This window comes from Zonotrichia albicollis, chromosome 8 (genome assembly GCF_047830755.1).
Source record: "Zonotrichia albicollis isolate bZonAlb1 chromosome 8, bZonAlb1.hap1, whole genome shotgun sequence".
NCBI lineage: Eukaryota > Metazoa > Chordata > Aves > Passeriformes > Passerellidae > Zonotrichia > Zonotrichia albicollis.
The window spans coordinates 18316926-18339674 of NC_133826.1; the positions used below are offsets into that span (position 1 = coordinate 18316926).

A 22749-nucleotide genomic window follows, 5' to 3' on the forward strand; every position below is an offset into this window, starting at 1 on the left:
TGGTGAAGTAAATTGCCAAATTACAGCATTTTGCACCACAGCAACCAGATTTTACAAGGGCTGCACATCCAAATAAATGCCCTTGGGCAACCCATTCATCTAACAGCTGGAAAGGTGACACTTGACATTTGGAAACTTTCCTGTGAAGATTGCTGTAAGGCTTTCCCATTAGCTTCCTGGTGAGACTGTAAGGTTGAATAAGCTGCCTTGAAACCTGCAAAGGGTAACAGAAATGCTCTAATATCACAAGTCTGCTTGGTTTTAAATTCTAATTCTCAAGCCATGACTATTCAGATTTTTTTCCAAAGTATTAAACACATTCCGGGGGAGAACCTTTGTGGAGAAAGCAACATGATAAGGAGACAAAAAGGAGATACCTTCTCTCCCCTACCACAGTTACCTAAAATCACTGTGCATTGAGAAATTAAGCAAGCAGGTCAGGGATTAAAGATGTTTCACACTCAGCATTTTCATCGGGTCTAAGAAGGCAGGACACAAACAGTGCTTTACAACAAGTGCGAAAAAATATGCACAGATACTAACAACAAGCTTTCAGCTGAGGTATTTTTAGGAAGTGAAATCAGACCCCAACAGCATGAAATTGCACAAACATGCAATCAGAGAGGCTTTGAGCAGATGGATGGGGGAGAAAGACATTGAGCTGTTACAGTCCCAACTTCAGTTGTTCAAATCTCTTTATGTGGGAGAATGAATCATGTATCATGTTTCTCAAAAGTTCCCTGCACTACGAACACACTTTTTGTCAGTTGGTTCTCCAGGCTGTGTCTCTGTCTTGGGAGGTTTCTATTCAGCTCCTCTAGACTTTGTGCTCATCTATTAGAAAAAATAGGGCAGAGTCAGCAACATGCAAGGAGAACCAAAAGGAGACATGTGGTTTTTCAGGTTTGTATATATTCCATTTCTCACGTAAATTCTCCTTTGCATTATTTGCCTCTGTGCATTTAATGTTTGGTTTTTGTCGAGCTCTTGAATCCAGTTTATCAGTCTCAACAGAGCAAACTTGGGTTCCAGTGTAGATAACCTGAGCACTCTGTAAACTGTTAGTAAACTAAAAATGTCTTCCTTGGGTAACAACATTGGCAGTAGTTAATTTTTACTTTATGCACTACTGGAAGATTTTACTTTTTAATAGTTATGGAGCTCACTCCTTTTCCCCAATTACCCAATTAGGGCTTTTGCTTGCAGTGTCTGTTGTGCAGGGAGGCTTACTACCATTGAGTGGAATTCAGAGCTGGGGCCAAGAAAACGTTGCTTGAATTTTAGTGTTAAGATAATGGAAGAAAGCTGAGTTCACCTACCCAAACTCTAATATGTGATCCAATATGAATGAATTTGTGATGTTCTAATCACCAGATAATCTAGGTATAATTTCTCAAAATTTGTATAATGAATCAAAACTGTAATGAAAATATTTTTCAAAGTATCTAAAAGCATATTAAACTGGGAAAGAGAAAAATACTTTTGAAGAAGTCACCTGGATGTATCTGTGCATGTACCAGGAAGCTTGTTTGCCATCATTCACAGATTCCACTGTAGTATTGGCGAGACCACCAACATCGCCCCCTGCAAACACCCAGGGCTCACTTGTTTGCATCGTTTCTGGGTCTACTTCAGGGAGACCCCATCTGTTCAACTTGATAGGTGCCATGGCCTCTCTGACTGTAATGAAATAAATGACAAAAATGTTAATAAAAGAAAGAGAAACTGTTGCTAAAATCTGTCAAATATTTGATGATAACAATAGGAAAATCTAATGCTGAGAAAGATCTCTCTCATTTAAGTCAAAGCCATCCTGACTTAATATTCAAACTCAGAACATCCTGGAAGAAAGACTCACTTCAAAACATGTTACACGTATTATAAATAAAACCATAAAACCACAATCAAAATCAAATGGTTAGAAGAAGACACTTTTCACTATAACTTCTTTTCACTACAACTTCTGAATTTTTTTAAAGTGTGTATTAAGAGACCCTAGTCTTTTTCATGCTGTTAGAAAACCGCACATAGAGGAATTTTGCACATGAAATATTATCTTCCTCCAAATAATGTAAATTTGAAAAAAAAATTAAGCTGCTTGGCATTATATAAATGTCATTAAATACACATAAATGCTCCAGAGAATATTCTGTTAATATTTTTTAAATTACTACATTCACAAGGCTCTTTAAAGTATCTTCATAAAGAGAATAATCTTTTCAATAAATAGTTTTAGCAAATTTTGATGGTATCTATCAAAACAGGGGAGGCTATATAGCTTTGTCTGCAGTAACAGAATATGCTGCAATAAATTGCAGTTTAAAATTGCAATGTCCCTCAGGGACATACCACTGGCAGATGCAGATTGCCAAGGTCAATTAAACTGATGTAGTTGCACTGTCATAAATGCAAAAGAGAAACCTGCCAGTTTAAGATGAAGACTTCTCCAACACAAAGGGCAAAGTCATGGTATTGTCCCAGCACACGCCTCAGAACAGAGCAAGCTTCAAACACAGTTTCCCACACATCACAGTGATAGGATTTTCATGTAAGGTTCCGTGTCTCCTTTCACTTCCAAATCATATATTAGAAATGTATTTCAAAGTGGAGGCTGTGTATAATCAGGGGAAAAATAATGAAACAAGAAGCAAGACACAAACATTGTCACCTATTTGTCCCACCTACACTCTCCTCCTCAACCTTGGCATTTACAAACATATCCAGAAGACTCAAATTCAAAGGATTTTTTGCAACTTGTTCAGAAGCTTGAGTCAGAGAAGACAGTTCTAAACTGAAAGACTGTAGCAGATTTTCTACCAGAAGTATTTAATCTATCTGCAAGACCTATTGCCTGCACAGTCTCTCCCACCTGGCATATACATGAGGCTTAAGTTGACAAAAATAATATTTGGGTAGCAACAAACATAAAACTTAAGAAATTGTGTCCTGTAAAAATATCTAAATTACTGAAAGATCACATGGAACACAACCTTCAGACTGAGACATTTTTCATCTAGAAAATGAGGGGTTTGGTTTGTTTGGGTTTGGGCTTTTTCTGTTTGTGTGGGTTTTTTAAAGGAAAGAGTTGGCTGATAGCAGTTTTATCAAAAATCCTTCAGAAATCAATACATTAACTTTCTCTTTGTGCCTCAGACTGTGTGTACTTCAAGAAAGCTTTTGATCATCTTATATTTGTCATATATAGGATAACTTATTGCATCCAGTGGTACCATCTCAGCATGTGGTCTAGACGGCTCTCACAAGTTAAATATGTACAGGCTTGTAAAGACATGTTTGGAAAAAACAGAGGAAAACTTGGTACTGGGGATTAATAGATGACTTCTGTCTGAGACAGGACTGAACCACAGTAAAGGTTTCTGAGGACAATATGCCGTCAAAAATGTAGTTTTTCAAAAGATATTATGTAAAACTGGGAGTTCTGACTACTTATTTCATTTTATGGAAAAACAGGGTATTACTTCTGTTATCCTGTATCTATTACATTTCTCAAATCTCTTTGAATTGCTTTGTTCTAAAACAGCTGTCTGGACATAATTATACCAAAAGCTTTTTGAGTGTGAAGAATGCCCAACATATCTACACCTGAAACATCTCTCCAGGCCTGGGGATTTGTCTGCGTGATCAGTATTTTTAAAATCAAGAAAGAACATTTCCCTGGTGGCAAGGCTGATATGGTATCCAACTGCTATTTATTTCTTTCTTAAAATCTCCAAGATTTAGGTTATATAAAAAAAGGGCATGGTTCAAAAGCATTTTATATAAGAGTTCCTAACATCCTCACAATTTGGATCTGACACCTGGTGCAGCTGAGAGGCTGAAGGGAGCACCTCCCAGAGCACATGCACAAAGCAGGGGAGAACTTTTGTCTTCAGAGAGGAAAGTCCTTTCTCTGCCCTGCAAGGGTGAGACAGAGCCCAAGAGATAAATGTGAGCTTGAACTATTGGTTCTCCGAATTGGTGTTTGACACTGAACAACAAGCAAATCAGATATTTAATGCTTGGTGCATCATTTGGGAAAGAGGTAAAAAGTATCTTTAAAAACCTTCACCCTCTCAGTTTGTCTTTAAAGTTTAAAACTAACATATCTTTTCTCTTGAAAATTCAAACTGCAATCCTGTGTTTGTGCTGCCATCTCTCCCCCAGCCTAGTGAGATATTATATATCATTTGAAAAGATCCTTCTGGATGAAAGACAACATACAATTTAATTATTCTACTGCTATCAAGTGATGCTAACACAACACCAAACAAAGGAACAGTGCTGAATATATTTTCCAAATTCACTATATTCACAGAGCAAACAAACACAAATGGAAACACAGCAGCAAATTACAGCATTTGCAAAAACAATATTAAAATATAAGTGAATACAGAAAAAATATTTTAATTAACTAAACAAATCAAATGGAAAAGATTCCTCAAATAAAGCTTTAAAAGTGAGTCTCCGTGTGACTGCCATGACTAATTATGCATCTATGTAATGTGTGTTCAATTTGGGCTTATTTAAATAGCAGAAATGCTCATTAGCTGCAGTATATCTGTGAAGCTTCAATAAACAGTTTAATGGGTTTTATGTTTAACCAATTTGGTAAGTTCCTATAATTTTAGCTTTAGTAGCTCATTAATGTTATTTTTGACATCCATCTTACAGAATTCCTTTAAAGTGAATAGTAGCATTACTTCTGAAAAATACAGAGTAACTTTCTTAATCTGAAATGTACAAGTACAGCTGTCACATGTACTAACAGATTAACTGCTGACACTGCCCAGTCTAAATGCCCAGCAAATAAAGAAAGGCACAATCACACTTCCAACATCCTCTACCCCACTAGCGTCCTGAACAGGATTAAAAAAGGTTTGACTGGATAAAGCTGGGTCCAGCTACGGTGAGAGCGGGTCCTGCTGCAGGCTGCTACTGCCTTTGTTTTCTGTCACTGGCAAGCTGAATTGTGTGATATGTATCAACTCAGAGAGCAGAATTTCTGCTCTAAGTAAACACGACTTTAGAAATCATCATGAAGCCACTTTTTGATATCGGGAATGGGTAATGATTTCAGAGCACGGCACTGCTGCACCCAGACTCATTCAGTAAAGCTATTTGTGGAGAAAAATCCAAATGACTCAGCAGGAAAACTCCTATCTATTTCAATAGGAATCTTTTGAACGTATATAGATTTCAGTTTTATATAACAATTTTTTTTACAACTCTAGTGCCTCAAAGCCTGTTGGTGTGAGGCAGATGCTGTGCTAGCAGGCAGATGCCAGGGCATTCCCAGCTGGGGTATCACAGCCCCCCTTCCCCCTTTACTCTTCCATTAGACAGTCAAGGCTTCAGTGCTCTGAGGGCAAGGTTACCCAGCTCTCTGAGCAGGCTCTATGAAGAAACTCAACAGTCCTTCCAAGTTCCAGAACTCCTGGTTTCTGTGCCATTTGGAGTGCTATGTTTGATCCAAGGAAAACAAAAATCTTTTTCACTTATGAGATCAGAGCTCTGCAAACGTTTTTTCCTTTGTTCCCTAGCAAATGCTTCTCAAACTGTAGACATAAAAATTAACCATGAGTAGGTAAAATTATAAAATTATAAACAACTTGGGAAAAGTTATCTTTACTTTATGTTGAACTATTCTAGGGAAACAGTAAGGATGGGGTTTGCTGCTGCAGTTTCCAAGAAAGATGACAGTTGTACTAAAAGTAAAATCAAAATATCTGAAAGTTGTGACTGGTTCCTGGAATTATGAAATAAAGTTTTGCCCTTCAGTCAACGATGCAATAGCTAGCTACTACCAAAATTTTCATAAAACATATTTTGGTTCACAAATAACTTACTACTACAGGGATTTTTTTACAAAGGTGGTACTTGGATTTTGCTTGGATATTTTTTCATTTCTTTTTTTTGCTGTTCCAAGAAAAGGAAACAGATATTATCATGCTAAGATTCAGTGTTCTGGTTACATGTGAATTCTTCCTCCTTAATGCTGCCCACTAAACAGAGTGTCAAACTAAAGTTAGGTTGCCAGTCCCCTATCCTGGCTTAGTCCTTTGCTCTGCATTGAATTTTGTAGCACATTTTCAGCACTATTTTCCATACTTTCTCCATTGTTCTCACTGGACATTCAAGAAAATAAATCCAAACAACGGCATTTGTTACAAAATTTTGCAGTCCTAAAGTATTGTTCCCTTTGCTTATCAGAAGGATTAGAAAGGGGTTATTCATAGTTTAGACTTCAAAACCAATGGGACTGGTGTTAAGAAGGATGCAGAGGCTGGACACAGTGTGAGGGAGCACACAGAACTGCAAGTGTACATGTGGAGTAGTTGCAATTAGAATGGTGGCAGAAGATACTTCAGTAATTCACTAGCACATTGAAAGCCTCAAAAACAACAAATTAAGAAAAAAAGCAATAACCAAAGAAAAAGTCCAAAATTTCTCTCACAGCTCTTTCTTTTGTGGGTCAGTTATGACGGCTTGAAGGCTCTGGTAAGCTGTGCAATTAAAATAAAGCAGCCTGTACTTGCAAAAAATTTTTTCTTCAAGAAGAAGTAAAACATTTTTCTTACTCCATCTGCAGTAGTTGGATTTGAACAATGGTTTTTTACTGGTTTTAGTAAAACAGGAACCTTCTTAAAGGAGTCTAGAAGGCAACTCTCCTGTTTGATTTGTAAGTAACTCCAGGAGCATAAAGTCAAAATAGGATTCAATTTTTTAAAGTAAATGATGCATTTATATGATTCCCAACGGGAGGATGAATACCCACTAGAACTGCTGCTTTAAAACACCATCAGCATTTTATTTTAACAAAACAAAAAAGACCAAATACCTATTGTGAACACATAGGGTCTCAGTTGCAAATTTAATAGTTACCACGCAAGAATAGGAAACATCTTGTTGAAGATAATAGACCAGAAAAAACTTTCTAACCTATGAGCTATTTCTGCTCAGTCACCCACACACTTATGGCTTCTTACAAAACTTCCCAACACGAGCATCAAGGCTGCCCTGAACAATTTGTTGAACTGGGGCTAAGTCTAATTTTAATCTCTCTGCTTTTGACAGTATTTTCTTTATACTTTTATCAGTAGAACTGACTTTTTATAGGATATAACCTGCTATCTTAGCCCATACCAATACTGCAATTGCAGTTCCCTGAGGTGCCTTACGAATTAGGTCAATTGATAGAGCTCTTTGTATGAGCAGCAATTAACATGTTTATTCAACCTGCACCTGAGACACCCAGTCACAGGATAATTGAGACCAGAAGGGCCCTCTGGAGGTTACCTATTCCATTCCCTTCAAAGTTAGATCAAGTTCCAAGTCAAATCAGCTTGCTCATGGCATTGTCCAGTTTTGAGTATTTCAAGTATTTTCACCTCCATCTGTTGATGGGGAATACCTGAATATTTTCATCTCTTGAATACAGAAGTGTTTCTAAATGAAGTGTACTTCATTTAGAAAAACCAATCAACCACAAAACCAAAAAACCTCAACAAGACACTAAGATGATGTTTTGGTGTTGTTTTTTTTTTTTTTTAATTTTTCATTTATTTTTGTTATGTACACTGTAGTCTGAAGTAGTCTGGAGTTTTGCTTGTAATCCAGCTCAATAGTGAAAAGCAAATTTGACTTTCATTAAGACAGCCTAAAGAAAAAGACTTAAAAGCAACTGAAATGGTATGCTCAAAATAAGCACTTTGTGCACTCAAGTCTTAGTTTCTTTTCACTTTCACAACATCCAACACAAATGACTTGCATTTTTCCTTTTTATTGACTTCTTTTCTAACAGCAGTTTCACCCAAAATACAGCATGAAACTGAGGTGTTTTGCTCACCCCCAAAGTAAATTACTCTATTCTCTCATGATCAGCTCACTGCATGACTGTTCCCCTCCCATTTTATGTTCCTATTTAAAAACCTCCCAACAATTAATTTAGACTGTGAATGTGCCCTAGGAAATACAAGACTGGCACAGTACTATAGCACAGTACTTACTGGCTGCTTAGCACAGTAAGTTCAATCTTTTAATTGAGATAATTTTTAACGTGGGAGAAAACAGAATCACTCCTGTGTCATGGGGCCTATGAATCACAACAAAATATATTGATTGAATAGGTTAATATTGATTTACCACATGAGATTCTAGAAACCCTTCCAAAAAATCTAAACACAGAGTTTTAAAAGCAAAATTACCACCAGAACCAACAAAATTTGCCTAAATTCTCAGTTAATCAACACCATCATCACAGTAGTAAATCAATCTCTTAAAAAAAACCCTTAAAACCTCTTCTTCCTGCACCCTAGACGTTAGACTGAGCTCTGAAATATGACCCACACAAGTGACAATCTTTCCACAGCAATACAGCTGCAAGAGGAATGGGAGTCTGTTTTCTCCTGTGCCCTGCAGAGCAGAAGGCAGCAGCAGGCCAGCAGGCAGCCCTGAACAGTGAGCTGGGAGCAGTCACTGACTAGAAACAGCCTAGGATGCAAAAAACTGCCCCAAAGTATTAGTAGCACACATAAGATAGAACTGCTCCTGGTATTCACTTCACATGTTCCTCGAAATAGCAGGCTGATCCTTTTTACTGTAGGAGAAGGTTTAGACTCTTCTCATGGTTGCAGGATGGTTCACCATTCTATACAACTGGATGTGGAGCAGGGAGCGCTGAGTGCATTCAGGTTTAAAGTCTGCTTACATCATTTAGGATTTACCATTTCACTTGATTGCAAAGATTCACAAAAGTACAACATGCTAAGAAATTCTGAATACCAAATTTTCTGGTCTTGTGCAATCTGTGGCACTTGCCAAGTCCTCTGTCAGAGCATTTATACCCAAAGGACCATGAAAACATGCCCTGGAGAGGCAGGCACATTGTTCACCAAGGCTTTCAGAATTTGCTAGCCTAGATGACCGTCTCCAAGCCAAAAACCTTCTCATCCTATCAGTGTGTCTTCTACTGAGTCAGTGTTTTTATTCTGAGGCACATTCAATGTATGTGCCTGAACTTCTAAAATCTAACCTAGTGTCAGAGGAGAACAACCTAAACACTGCTCAGTTCCCATGTTGTTGACTATATTCATGTTCATCTCTCTGCTAAATGGAGACAATTGATCCAATCTCTGAAATGTCATCAATGTGCCAATTTCTGTATCTTTAATACAGAATGAAGTAATTACTAATTTTTAAGACTAAACCTTGTGAAGTGCAACTAAGAAATAAAGTGTATGAGAGAAGTCTCAGTTCTCTTGTATATGCAGAAGAAATAACTAATGCCCAGACCAGATGAACCAGAATAATGAATGTTTCAATGCTTGTTTAATTTGCAAAGTTAAAAAAAAGATATTTCAGAGATCAGATCAGTTCAGCTTAAAGATGTAACATAATGAGTTTCTCTAGAGTTAATTAATGAGACCAGAAGAAATTCCCAAGAGTTTCTTTGAGATCCCACTTGCACTGAGAAGAAAAATACAGGCTGAGGAATGGTACTTCAATGCTGAGTTCCAGCTCTATACAGCAATTTGCAGAGAACTGCTTAGTTACCAGACCCCCAAATATTTTTCTAAAAGATGTTCCTGAAGGACAAACTCCTGTAAGAGGACCATCTGTCACAAGCTAAGTAATCTCCAAAAGACACATCTGACAACACTGTTAAAGGACAGGACATGTACCTAAAAGAGCAATCTGTATTTGCATTGGTCAGGGTTACCTTTATCATCACCCAGAACGGAGCCAAAGGCACTGATCACCACGTTGGCTTTCAGACGCACAACCTGATCCTCATCCTCTCTCCAGCTTCCATCGCTGTCCTGCTCCGTTCGAACAAATTCCATAGCAACAATTTGTCCACCTTTAACAACAACTTTACGAGGAGAGAGGAAAGGCAGAAATTCACACTTCTCTTCTTTTGCCAGTTCCATCTGTAGAGTTGAAGCAATAAAAGATATAACTTTACCATGATGCATTTTCAGGAAAAAAAACCCCAAACAAACCAACCAGGAAACATTTTGTGACTCAAGATGTTACCATGGATTCTACTATAGCAGAAATCAGCCTTGTCCAGTATGCAGAGAGTCATCTTACTGTCAGCTTCAGAGCCTCTCATGCTATCAAATCAAGCAGTGCCAGTAAGCAAACTTTCAAGGCAAATATTTCTCAAACATATTTTCTTATTTCTTCAATATATTTTTTTATTTTTCTGTTACTTTGAATATGTTTAACTTTTTTTAGGGCAAAAGATTTCTCTTACATAAATATCTGTGTCTTTTAAAAAGTGCCCTAGTATTAACTTAGTCCATTCCCTGATTTTTGTTTACTATGATTTTAAGATTTTATTAAAGGCTGACTACCGTGTAAAAGCAACAGTTTTCTGAGTGACAATCGAGACTTAAGGATCTTCTGAATCTCTGCTGTAGTAAAACTGTTAAAGTCAATAATCTTCAGAATTTGACTGTTTCTATGTACACAACTTTTTTGAACATGTAATATCCCACCTGACATGATTCTATCATGGCCATTACCAAATGAAGCTACTTTTATTTTACTGTTTTCAAGACCCATTGCAAGATTGGATGAGTAGAAACATTGACAACTTTTAGAAATTTACCCAGGCCTCTATGAAAGACTTTGGTTCAGATTACAGTAAGAATCTGAATAGCACATGAGTCTGTGCAATGGCCTTGGTAATCTCATTGCATCTAGAACTCTTGACTGAAGTGCAACAGAAGTAAATCATGCACCAAGAAACCCTCTATTACTTTCTTTGCAGCTCCATTTCCCTTCTGGAAGATCTAAGACGCCCACATTCTTGAAACAGATGACCAAACTACCATAAATCTCATTATAAAGATGCATTAGATGGTGTGCTATTCTCAAGTATATAAAAGTGTAATGCACCAAATAAATAAAAAATAGAAAAAGAGCACCAAAATAAGAAAAAAAATCTGAAAAAACTCCTGTAGTACATATAATTTGAGGAAGCAGAAAATGTGCAGATGATCTAATAAATGCCGAAGTACAAAGCCAAACTAAAACCAAATGGATTAGAATGCTGAAATACGTGATGAATAGCATTGCTTCACTGTCATTGGCAGTGATTCAAAGTCAAAATCACTGTAAGTAATTTTCTCACCAGAAAGAAAGGAAAGGTAAGAAAGAAAGAAAGCCTTCTATAGGCTCGTAAGGTAATGTCAGAATCACTGAGATTCCTTAAACAACAGCCAGAAGGTATCATTATAGGATCTATCCATGATCTGAAGAGCTACTTACAATACTCTAATGGCTGTTTGATTCCAACATTGAAAATTTTAGTTCATTTCCTAACTTACAAGAAATTCTAACCCCCGTGTGCAAATACATCTCTCTGCCTTGTCAGGAAACAGATACAACAGTTGAAAATTATTTAAACACAGAGTATACAAAGTGAGCCTCAGATCTTTAATAGACATTAGTACATTTAAAGAGCATTTTTATAAACAAAACCTTTAGCAGATGTCTGCTAAGTACCTATAGCATGCTTTCAGGCCACATAGAAGTACCTAAGATGCCTTCTCAGAAAAGCTGCTAATCAGTTTTACCTCTTCTGGGACAGCCCTGATATGAGTGAATCCCTTCCTGAAGACCACGAAGACGCGGCGAGCTCCGCAGCGCAGAGCAGATGTTGCACAGTCAAAAGCAGTGTCTCCTGCCCCCAGCACAATCACAGTTCCATGGATTGGTGGCAAGGGAGAGTGACAGGCACACATCCCTGAAAGATAAAAGGAAAACCCCATTTTCAAGTAGAGAAGCCATTTCTGCATGACAGCTCAAAAGGTACTTGTACTCAAAGCAGTGTAAAATTGCATCTTACAGTTTCCAAGCATGGAGTGTCACTATCAAATTATTCTGCTCTACTGAAAGACAGTTTTATTCCCCCTTTTAAGATATGCTCATATACATAATTTCATAGTCAGTACTCTAAGCAGCTGTATCTTTCTATTGAAAAAGAATTCAAATGACAGCATGTTTGTAGGATTGTGGGTCGTGTCAGATTGAAACTAGAATTGTGAGATCTTTTTATTCAAAAAGTTTCTCTCTCATCACACTCATTATCCTCCCAGCTGAAAAAAAAAAAAAAAAAAAAAAAAAACACAACAAACCACAAAACCAATCCAAAACAACAACCAAAAAAAGATGACCAGTTGTTGTTAGTTATAGTTTTGTGTAATAGTATACCAACATCAGTCCCCTCAGATTTCTATAAATCACTGACACTGTTCTGGTGGTGACATGATTCTCTGAGGTTATTCATCAGCTGAACATGAAGGAAAAGAATACTGTAACAGCAATTTCTAGTTTTTCTACTGGAAGAAAATGCTTAATCTACAGTCGTTTTCTATAAATCATTTGTAAAAAGTTACATGGAGAAAATGACAACATTATGTGTTTATCATCTACAGCTTGTATTTAATGATCCAATTAAACAAGAAATAGTTAAGTAAAGCTGAACTGTGTCTGTTCCCTGGATGAGACTTCACTTTATCACATATTTAAGTACAACTAACTGTTGATTAGGCAAATGATTATAACTTGAAAAATATTGACATAAATAAGACAAAGCTATATTCTCACCGAGTCCGGGAAAGTTCCAGTCAGGAGGCACTAAGCTGGCCATTTACCTACTGTACTTTAACTCAAGTATCCTACTGTAGCAGATTTTCACATGTAATTGTGGAACACAAGTATTACTGAAGTAAACAATCCCTTTCATTTAGACATACAAGCAGAGTGAGAAATTCCCCCGCTCACCCATGAATGTGGCGTCACATTGACTATTTATTTAACAGGATTCTTAGTCTGAAATTCTCTCTAAAAACTTTTCTCATTTATTTTTAGTGAACTTAATACTCCATACAAATTGAGCAGTGTAAAAAGCACAAGTGAAGCAGGGAGCTGGCAGCTCAGAGTGCCATTAGAGTGTGAGTGTAGATGGGATCAGATAGAGCAGCCTGCTTTGCTCCTGGGAACACACTCCTGAGCTAAATTCACAGCTATGTATTTGCAAGAGGAAACCCTTTTGGAGGAAAGCGTATTAACAAGTGGCATTCAGAATTAATAAGCAGGCAGAATATGTATTTTACCATGAATAAGTCTATTATGTCTATTATTTAGATAACTGTCACAGTGAAAAAAGGAAGATAGAGTAGAATGTAGTACGTGTAAATTTTATTTTATAATTCCATGCCTTAAAGAGCAAAAGGTGGCTATAGCTACAGACAGACACTAGGAGAATTAAGTAAAAGAAACCATGTTAATTAACAGACAACACCAAAGACCTATCTATTACTGTCAATCAGAAAAGGTTAGTTCTTCCAAGTTCATCCTTTTTCCCATTGTAGACTTACTATAAAAAATCATATTATCATATTTGCGAGCTTATCAAGAGGTCTACTTTGCAATATTTTGAAATATGTGGATCACAGTATATAGATCCACATGAAGGCAGGTGACTTACAGTACACAACTGCTACATATCTTCTCAGAATTCTACAAAGTATTTTTAGTCAAATTGTTTCAAGAGAGTTTTGTTTGCAGAATTTACTTTTCCTTTGTTAATCAACAAATGTGTTGCATTGCATACGCTCAACCTGTTTTACTTTTAAACATCTCTGTCTTCAAAAAGAAAACCCAAAAGCTCACCCTTTTCTCCCAAATCATTTAAGATTACTCTGAGCTTAAGAAAAAAGACAGAAATAAGCATTTGATAAAAACAGCTAGGAGATGGGACAGATGGGATGCAGAATTTCACTTCTGAAATATTTTGCATCAAATGGAGTAATAAATGTTACATTTATAAGCAGAATAATCTGCCATAGAATATATGTTTCTCAAAATTGTATAAGAAAAGTCTACTACATAAGTAGGCAATCCTATATGATGCTAAAAAATCAGTTTGTAGATAAAACAAGTAATATTAAGTCATATGTAAAATACCACATTCTGTCCCAAATAAAAAAAACAACCTGTACATTAATTTGTATTTTGTCTGGGGAATCCAGACATATGAAGAAATGTGGCATAGAAATCACATATTTGGGGCTTATAAGTTCACATTCAGGGACACTGAAAGCATCAGTACTCCATATGGAGCAAATACAGCTATCTCGGAGCTCAAAGATGTGAAACCATAAAACAAGACTGCATTTGGTGCCTATGAACTGAGCACTTTCTTATTAACTCCTGTCATAATCCTGTTGTCCTGACTGTTAGACTGCAAGTTCATTGGGTAAAGAACTAGTGCTGATTTAAATGTCTATAAAACCTGCAGCACATGACTTGGATCAAGGAAAAGAATTTATCAACAATATACAAATCAGTGGCTTATATAAGTCAGAAACACCTTTTTTTAGTATCAGATTTTTTTCCAACCATCTTATATATATTATTTTTATCATGATACTTCATACAAAGGAGAAGCTTGTGTCAGCTTTAGAATATAATTCAAAATAATAAATAAATCTTATTAGGGGAAATAATTTGCCATAAATTTAGTACACATAATTATTCAGTTTATAATCTCTGGATCTAACTTTCCTGACCATGCTCCTGAGGTTGCCAATCACCAAGAGAAAATCCTGTCCCAGACATATTCAGTGGAAGGTACTTTGTAACAGGATGTGCTGCTTTGTAGCCAAACAGTTTGATATAACAACACCTGCTAATGACTTATTAAATGTGATTACAGCAAGAACACAGTACCACACACCTGGTTTACTTGCCATTGCTACCATAGGTAAGAAGTCTTTAGATGTGTAGAATCCTTGATTCATTTTCAGCCCTTGGAATATACTGTCTCTCTTTGGTTCTGGCAAACCTGAAACAGACATTTTATGGCACATAAGAATTACACAGGAAATTTTAGTGACCAACATTTATTTTGAATTACACGCATGTTCTCAAAAACATCATTCATACGAGCACTTTCACAAACCCTTAGATATTTCCAAAATAATATTGCACATGATCACATTTGCAGTCTGCAGCTTACATAACTGGTGATTGTTTAATAGTACAGGCACTTGAAAATCAGGTTCCTTGACAATGTGTGTACTTGTATAACTCATAACAAAACAAATGCAGGGGAAGGGATTAGAGAGAAAAGGGTGCAAAAGCAGATAATACAAATGAGGCAGTAACAAACAGCTTAAGGGATGAGGGGAGGAGGACAAATGGCAGTGCTGTAGGTCTGATCCGTGAGTATTTGTATGCCATCATTTTTTTGCCATTCTTGATTATTTTCTCAAAATCTTGAAGTCCTGATTGGCTGACATTTATTCCTAGTTATCAAAACCACACTTTAGACAGAACCCATAGCATAAAGACAAGGATTTACTTCACAACTATTAATAGCAACAAATGCCTTTCAGTTAAAAGAAAGCAACAAACGGCATCTTCCAATTACCAAAGAACATCATCTCATTTTGGTGTGAATGCTTGGACACTGCCAAAGCCTAGCACGGCTGACACACCAGTTAAGCCATTTTACTCATGGAAATGCAATCAGGGTATTTTCAACACTCCCAGCTTTCATGTTTACATCTAAAACCCCACAATATTATCAAAAGTATGCTAATTGATGATTACATACTGAAATGGAGTAAATGTCAACAATTTTTGTAAGAAAACATACTGGCACTGAGGCGCCCTCAGAGCAAGCAGGAAGAACAGGAGTTCTGAGTTCCCTCCATTCTCAGGCATGGGTAGCAGCAGACTAATATTGCTCCTCTTTGAGACACATTTTCCAGACACACTGGTCTGGAAAACCCTAGCAACACAATTTTAGTATCTACAATAATGCATAATTGCACATTGAGGAGCAATTTCCCAAATAGGGAAGGTTTGGGGTCTTTTTCTATTAATTAAATAACAAAAATCTGTCTCATTACAGCATAAGACAAGAACTACTTAATGAGAAAACTCAGTGCTTTTTCATGAGTTACCTATACGAAGGAAGTTTTTTGAACCTGTAGAATTCTGAATGCAGTTACTATATTACTAGAAAAAATAAAATACATTTTTAGATTTATTAATTTCAGTGAAGCAAAACAAAATAAAACTCTCAGTGAATTCAAAATGCTTACAAGCCAAAAAGCAAACTAAAAAGTCTTGAATTTTGATCTCTATTTCTAAAGAAAAATCATGACTCAGTTGCTGAACACCCAGCTCTGAAATGAACACTGATCTATAGTTGGATATTGAGAAAAACAAGGTTAAAAAATAATAGCACATCCTGAACTTCAAGACCTTTGGATGCTGTACTTTCTGGGTAGACTGGAATTTCAGCTACTGAATAATGAATAATGGATATCTTAAGAGGCTGCCAGAAATACTTAGTATTATTGAAAGTACAATATGTAAAATGCATTAAAGAAACTATTTTTAAAAGGGCATTGATTTTTCTCTATGTATATATTGCAAAATCATCTATGGCAAGAAGAGCGCCTCAGAAAAAGCTCTCAGTCACTGCCTGCAGGCAGAGGAGAGAGTAATGCAACCATTTCTATTGAGATACCCATAAACCAACTCAGAGGCCTCAGTTTACTCTTGGGAGAAACACTCTTGTCATTAGTGGGATGTGTAGCCTGCATTAAAAATAATTTCCTTTCCACCTAATATGTACCTCCATTCAAACTCAAAGAGAAACTCTCAAAATATTTTTTCTGACTTATTTTTTGCTGCTTTTATAATTTCCTAATGAAAACTATTTGGTCTCTAACAGCATCAGTATTTTAGATCCCATTGGCTGAATAAAGAGTATAATAAAGGAAGTGTTGCAATGTTCTTTGTCTAGGTTCATCACTAGTCTTTTCAGATTCATCACTGAAATAAAACGAGTTGGATTAAGAGTGCATTGGGTTCAATAATGTTTAGCCTGGCTGATATGACCAAACAACTGCCAAAGAGGTAGTCAATATACGTGGCATTATCTGCTATTTATTTTACTATTTTCATTTTGCTGAAAACTCCCTGAAAAACAGTTTTGTGATATTTACACTTTAAGGAAATGCAGGGAAATCTTTTATACTTATAAACACTTAGCACAGATTGAAGCTCTTTGCTAAGCACCTGCTGGAAATTGTATTATGCTGGATTGTGATGCATCTCTTTTCCTGTTCAGTATTTGCTGTTGTAATGACTGCATTTACTTCTGTTAAAATAGAGAGACTTAGTACTTCTTCAAGCCACAAGGCAAGCTAAGAAAGAGACAGACTGAGGCAGACAGAGAAAGAGATCAAGAGCAGATAAGATTCACTTTAGAGACACCATTTCATAATAAACATTCACCCCACAGAAGTATGCTTTACAGAGAGATCAAATATTGATAAATAGCCAACAGCCTCTTGGGAGAGAGAATATTCAACAAAAACCAGCTGTAGAGGAAAAATGCAGTTTTGAGCAAATGGTTTCGGAGAAGAAATTAAAAAAAAAATTTAAAAAACCCAGTCACTTATGAAAGCCACAATTTAGGTCAAAATAATGAACCAAGAGAAACACTCTTTGAAGATAAATCAGAGAGATCCTTTAGACTAGTACAAAATAGCCAAGAGCCACCCAACAAAAACTGCTTAGAAAAATATAAGGTCTTTTCCCTAGCTTTTAGGCTGAAGCCAAGTAAGTCAGTTCTCTGTTCTCCAAATCCACTTGCAAGCCATCTAAAAAGATTTTTTTATTTATTATTTGCTATTTCATGTTCTGAAACAATCTGTCACTATCCCACATCTTCCATCTTTAAATAATCGGTATCAATATCTAGTGATAACAATTATTTCCTTCCCCAGCACTGAAGCACAGCTCTTTTGAAGGGCAAGCAAGAGGAGGCAGATTAGAAAGGCAGCTCCCCTGGTGGTGCTTGGAGGGGCTCTGCACACCCAGCCACAAGCAGAGGGCGGAGCTGAGCCCCCCATCCTCTGCAGCCACAGCCCTGGGCCTCCTGCAGCCTCAGCTACTCTGCTTGCTGCTGCCAGGGAAGCTTCTGAAGGAACTGATACCCAAACCACGCAATGAAGCCTCATGGGCTGTGGAAAACTGCATTTACTAAGAATAGAGAAAGTAGAAACATTGTGAAAATAACAGCTTGCATGACAGATCTAGTTCAGCCTTGCAAAATCTAACCTAGACAGCCCCAATCTGGGTCAGGTGCAGCGCAGAAAGCAATTCATCTTGATTCCTGACCCTCTGGTTTGCTGTGCTCTGCCTTCCATCTCCAGATGCTCCAGCTATCTCTCAGGAGGCATCTCTACTCTATTGGATTCTTTCCTTCATTTGAACCCCACAACTCCTTCTCAAGTTTGCAATTCCCCAGCACCAAAGTCTCTCCCATGAATGACATACCATATACTTTCCAAAGTCCTTAATCACTACAACAGTGGCTTTAAAAAACACAAACTAGCTTTCCCTTTTTATATCCTTTATATATACATATAAATATCTATGTGCACATATGTATTAACAAAAACATCATCTGCCTCCTGTTAAGATCTTGTACTTTCTGTTCTCACAATACTGATGCATATAAATTTTCTTCATGCACAGTCTCAATTCCATTGTTTCCCTTTAAAGAAAATTTAGATACAATTCCCTAGTCCAGTTGAGATACGAATTGCTGAATGATTAGAGTAAATTTGTCAGATGTACGAGGCAATGTACCAGAGGGAGGCACAGACAATGTAAGGGACTGGCTTGCAGAGCAGGGCACCAAGTCCCCTCAGCTGCTGCACCAAGTAAATTCAGGCATGTCAACACATCAATCAGCTAAGCCTGCCACTACTCTAACTGTGAGCCTGATCTGGAAAGGAAAACTTAAGCAAGTACAGGCATTGCATATCTACCTCCTCTTTGGATCAAATCCCCTCTCCCCAGTAACAGCTATGCTTCTGAGCCTGAACTTACTCATTGGACTACTTAAATCTGACAGGGTTGGCCAAATCTGCAGTTTCAAACAAACTGCACAACCAATCTTAATAACTGACAGACAAAATAAGCTCTCATCCTTGATAAGGGTCAAATACAGTTTTCACTGGGAGCTGACTAAAAACACATCTCCAGACAAAATGACAAAATGGAGCTCAAGGTGAAGGGTAAATATACAGGAGCCTTCAGGGACAAAACTAACTAGAACATTTTTTTTTTTTCATTTTCCTCACATCAAAAACTGAAAAGGGTTTTGGCCTTTATATTTAATTGTGATAATACTGAATTTTGCTGGTGAATGCAATCTGTATTTGAAAATACCAAGAGCTACTTTTTAAAAGTGAAGACACTTCCTTAGTACATTTTTTATATTAAGTCTTTCAAATTTGTTTTGAAATTACATTGCATGCATAAATTTATCCAAATTCAATAAAAAAGAAACAAAATGTGATTCACTGGCTATGCACATTGCTTTTTCTAACTTTTAAAACAAGGAAGCCAAACATCAAACCACATGCACAAATTCGTGAATTATTTTTTAAATTTTCTCTTGCCTTACATCTGGAGCTAGAATGTTAGGCAAGGACATCTTTCCACCTTTTTAACATCACCATGTTTCAGAGTTAAACCAGTTTTTTTTAAAATCACATTTACAAGGAAAACTCCTCTTCTGTCCTTCACAACCTCTATTAAAGGAAATTCTAGGATTGGGTGGAAAGCCTTTAACTGTCAGATATTACTGAGAATGAGGGGAAAAATCCATGAATACCATACAAAACTGGAGAGAAGAACCATAGGATTGATTTCCTGCATATCTGCTCTGGGGGCAATGCAAATCTTCTGAAATAACATCCGAGAGACCGAGCCCAGACGAGCTGTGCCCAGCCTGTTACTCAGCAGCAGAAACTTGAGCACAGCCTGGCAAGGAGGCAGCACAGATCCTGCAGCAGCAGTTCTGCACCTCTGGCCTGGAGAAGGCCGTGCCCCTCCATGTGTCCTGGGGAAAGGAGCCATGGAAGGCTGATAACCAGAGACTGATGTGAATTTTATAGAGGAAATGACAGATAAATTTTTTTTGTTAACCAAGTTTTTTAAATATTGTTCTTTTAATTTTCTTTAATAGGGTATGCTAAAGTAGGTACAGAGCTACAGTAATTCCTTCTGAAGGTAAATTTTAAATCCACCATTTGTCTTCTGGAAGGATTCTTTTGAATTAACAGAAAAGCACCACTTTGTCCCATGTCCCTGCCTTTTTACACACTGAGTGTTCCAACTTGCTCCTTGTGAGCCCATACAAAGATATTTCAGATGTAGCAGATCTGATGACATTTCACACTTGCCCAGAGACTTGCAGCTACAGGTACCATATGGTTTGACTGTGACTACAAAGGTACATTGCACACTGTAAAATCCAAGCACATAAGCACTACTTTAATAATTCTGAATGCTCTGATCTTCTTGAACAAGTCTCCTTTGTGAGCTGGGGAACTGGAGATCAAAATCTATATATTTAAAGCAGTCTTACTTAATGTCACACAATCTGGGATACGTATGAATTGGACCATGAGTTTTAGATATGTTATTTTCTTGAAGGATAACACTGAAACTGTAAACTTTCATAACTGTCAAATGTACAGTTTTACCTAGACATGACAGAAACCACTTGTATGCTGTGGAATATGCTCTACATATTTGTTTCTAAGCCACCACATTCACCCACACCCATACTGATCACATTGCTCTTCATGGGTCAATACCGCACAATTTAGAAATTATCTATATTGAAATGCATAGTCCAAATACAGTGTGTCCCAGAGCTGATTATACTAAATACACCAGTACAACTCATGCTATGAGATGCACCATACATGGAAAGACAACCATTGGTATCTAGAGAGTAACTTTCTTTACATATTTAAAGGCTTGGTACTGGGCATCTAGACTTTCAGATAAGTCACAAATACTCTGAAAGCGTTCGGTTTTTCTCAAGGTCAGTCCATTAGTGATTAGCACTTCAGTAAGTACTTTTGAGGCTTGTATTTGTAAAGAATCTCTCTCATTTTGCTGGACATTTTTTTTGTGGGGACAGCTTTGTTACTTCCTGTTGTGACGTTCAATAGAGTATGTTTTCTAGGTGGTTGATTTTTTTTTTTATACGTATGTTGATGGAGATAAGTGTTTTAATGACTTTTTTAATGTCTACGCTTTTTTGTTTTCTCCCTCCCTCCCTTTATTTCCTGCTGTTGAGATTACTGCCTCATCTCCACAGCAGGTGGCTTCTTCAAATTTGTTTTCTCTGTAAGCCTGGTAGATTAATTTTGTAATATAACTGCTCCTTTCCCTAGTTTTTATTAATGATTTATTTTCTTTGGAAAATGTATGCTTGCAAGGGTTTTAGGAGTTATTCCCTAACAATGGCTAAAGGCCTCATTGATAGAAAATTGGAAGCAAAGGGAAAAAAGTAAAAGAACTACACTAGGGTTAGCCTTCTCTTACCCTCAAGTTAGAATGAGCAGTGTGTACAGCCTATGTGAAAACACTTTTCACATCTACCAGCACGAGCCATACACAACTGCTGCAATGCATTCTAAATTGAACAGCTATATCCATAGCATGGCTTTCAAAAACACCTGAATAAGCAGTGAACCTGGAAGCAATGCGGTCTGTAGGTCTCACACCTTACTTTGTTGCTAAATTAGACACAGAGACAAGCATCTGAACTCTTGCAAATAGTAAAGAAATAATAGGAGTGAGGGAGTCAGATTATTTAGCACTAAATTTGTTCTTATAATCCAATTTCTCTTTGAGTTCCAATTTTCCAAGCCCAGTATAGAGGTAGCCAAAATTCACATGAGCTAGACATCAGAAAGTGCAGATGGGAAGGACAGGCCAGAGTTCAGAATCAATCCATGTGAGTGATGGAAATTAGGATTACGACAACACAGTCAGTGTTGTCTGCCTGAGCATGGAATAGAAACCAGCCTTGTGGTCTGCCCTCCCCACACCTAGTGATCCCATGATCACATCAGGCTGACATCTAATACTGGCAAAAGTGCCCAAAGATGGACCATAACTCATCAGCCTCATCAGATATAGACTCCATCCCTCATCAGATTTTTTTGTAATCAGTCCAGCCTTACTCAAGGCTTTAGTCTACCTGCTACAGCCTACCTCTAGTCTTAATTGCTGTTTTAAATTTTATCATGGTTAGTTTATGGGACCTGTGCTTTGAATTTTAATAGGGCAACACTCAAGTATGACTAAAATATTGTATTTTAATAAAAAACATCAGTGTTTTAAGATGATAAAACAAAGATCAGGAGAAATGATGTAATATTTTTTCAAATCTCAATATCTGGCTGTTCATATAAAAGCACCAAGAACATTTTGAACTCAACATTTTGAGCCCTAATACTCTAAAGGCACTCTTTTAAAATGCATACCTCAGAACTGAATCATACAATATCACTACATGTTTTTAAAACATAGTTCCGTACAGGACACACTAGAATTGTACTAGATTGTACAAACATATACAGATTTCTAAACTAAGAAACAGATGGTAATTCTAGCCTTTCTTCTGTGTTTGGAAACTGATTCTTAATGTTCCTCATCTTTGAGGTTGAGGATTTTAGGAAGTTAGCTGCCAGCCCTTGTGAATGAACTTGCTGAAATGTGAAGATCACTATGAAGCAAACCTTATCACGGGGCAGGATGAATGCAGACGTCTGCTTAGCTTCCCTCTGGTTCTGTTCTGCCTGGTGTTGTTTATTGCAGGACTTAAAGCACTGC

General features: G+C 37.1%; 1 protein-coding gene across 7 annotated transcripts in view; it reads right to left on the minus strand.

Moving 5' to 3' along the window:
• The window catches only part of DPYD (dihydropyrimidine dehydrogenase), a 329803-nt gene that overhangs the window by 162865 nt on the left and 144189 nt on the right, over positions 1-22749 (minus strand). For all 7 annotated transcript variants that reach the window (XR_012581360.1, XR_012581361.1, XM_074546150.1 and 4 more), the window contains exons 9-12: positions 14753-14860; positions 11586-11755; positions 9719-9929; positions 1496-1680 (exon numbers count right to left, since the gene is read on the minus strand). Coding sequence is in view for 5 of the 7 variants with exons in the window: in XM_074546150.1 (XP_074402251.1) it covers positions 1496-1680; positions 9719-9929; positions 11586-11755; positions 14753-14860 (674 nt within the window). In the remaining 2 variants the exon portion in view is untranslated. The remainder of the gene's footprint in view (positions 1-1495; positions 1681-9718; positions 9930-11585; positions 11756-14752; positions 14861-22749) is intronic.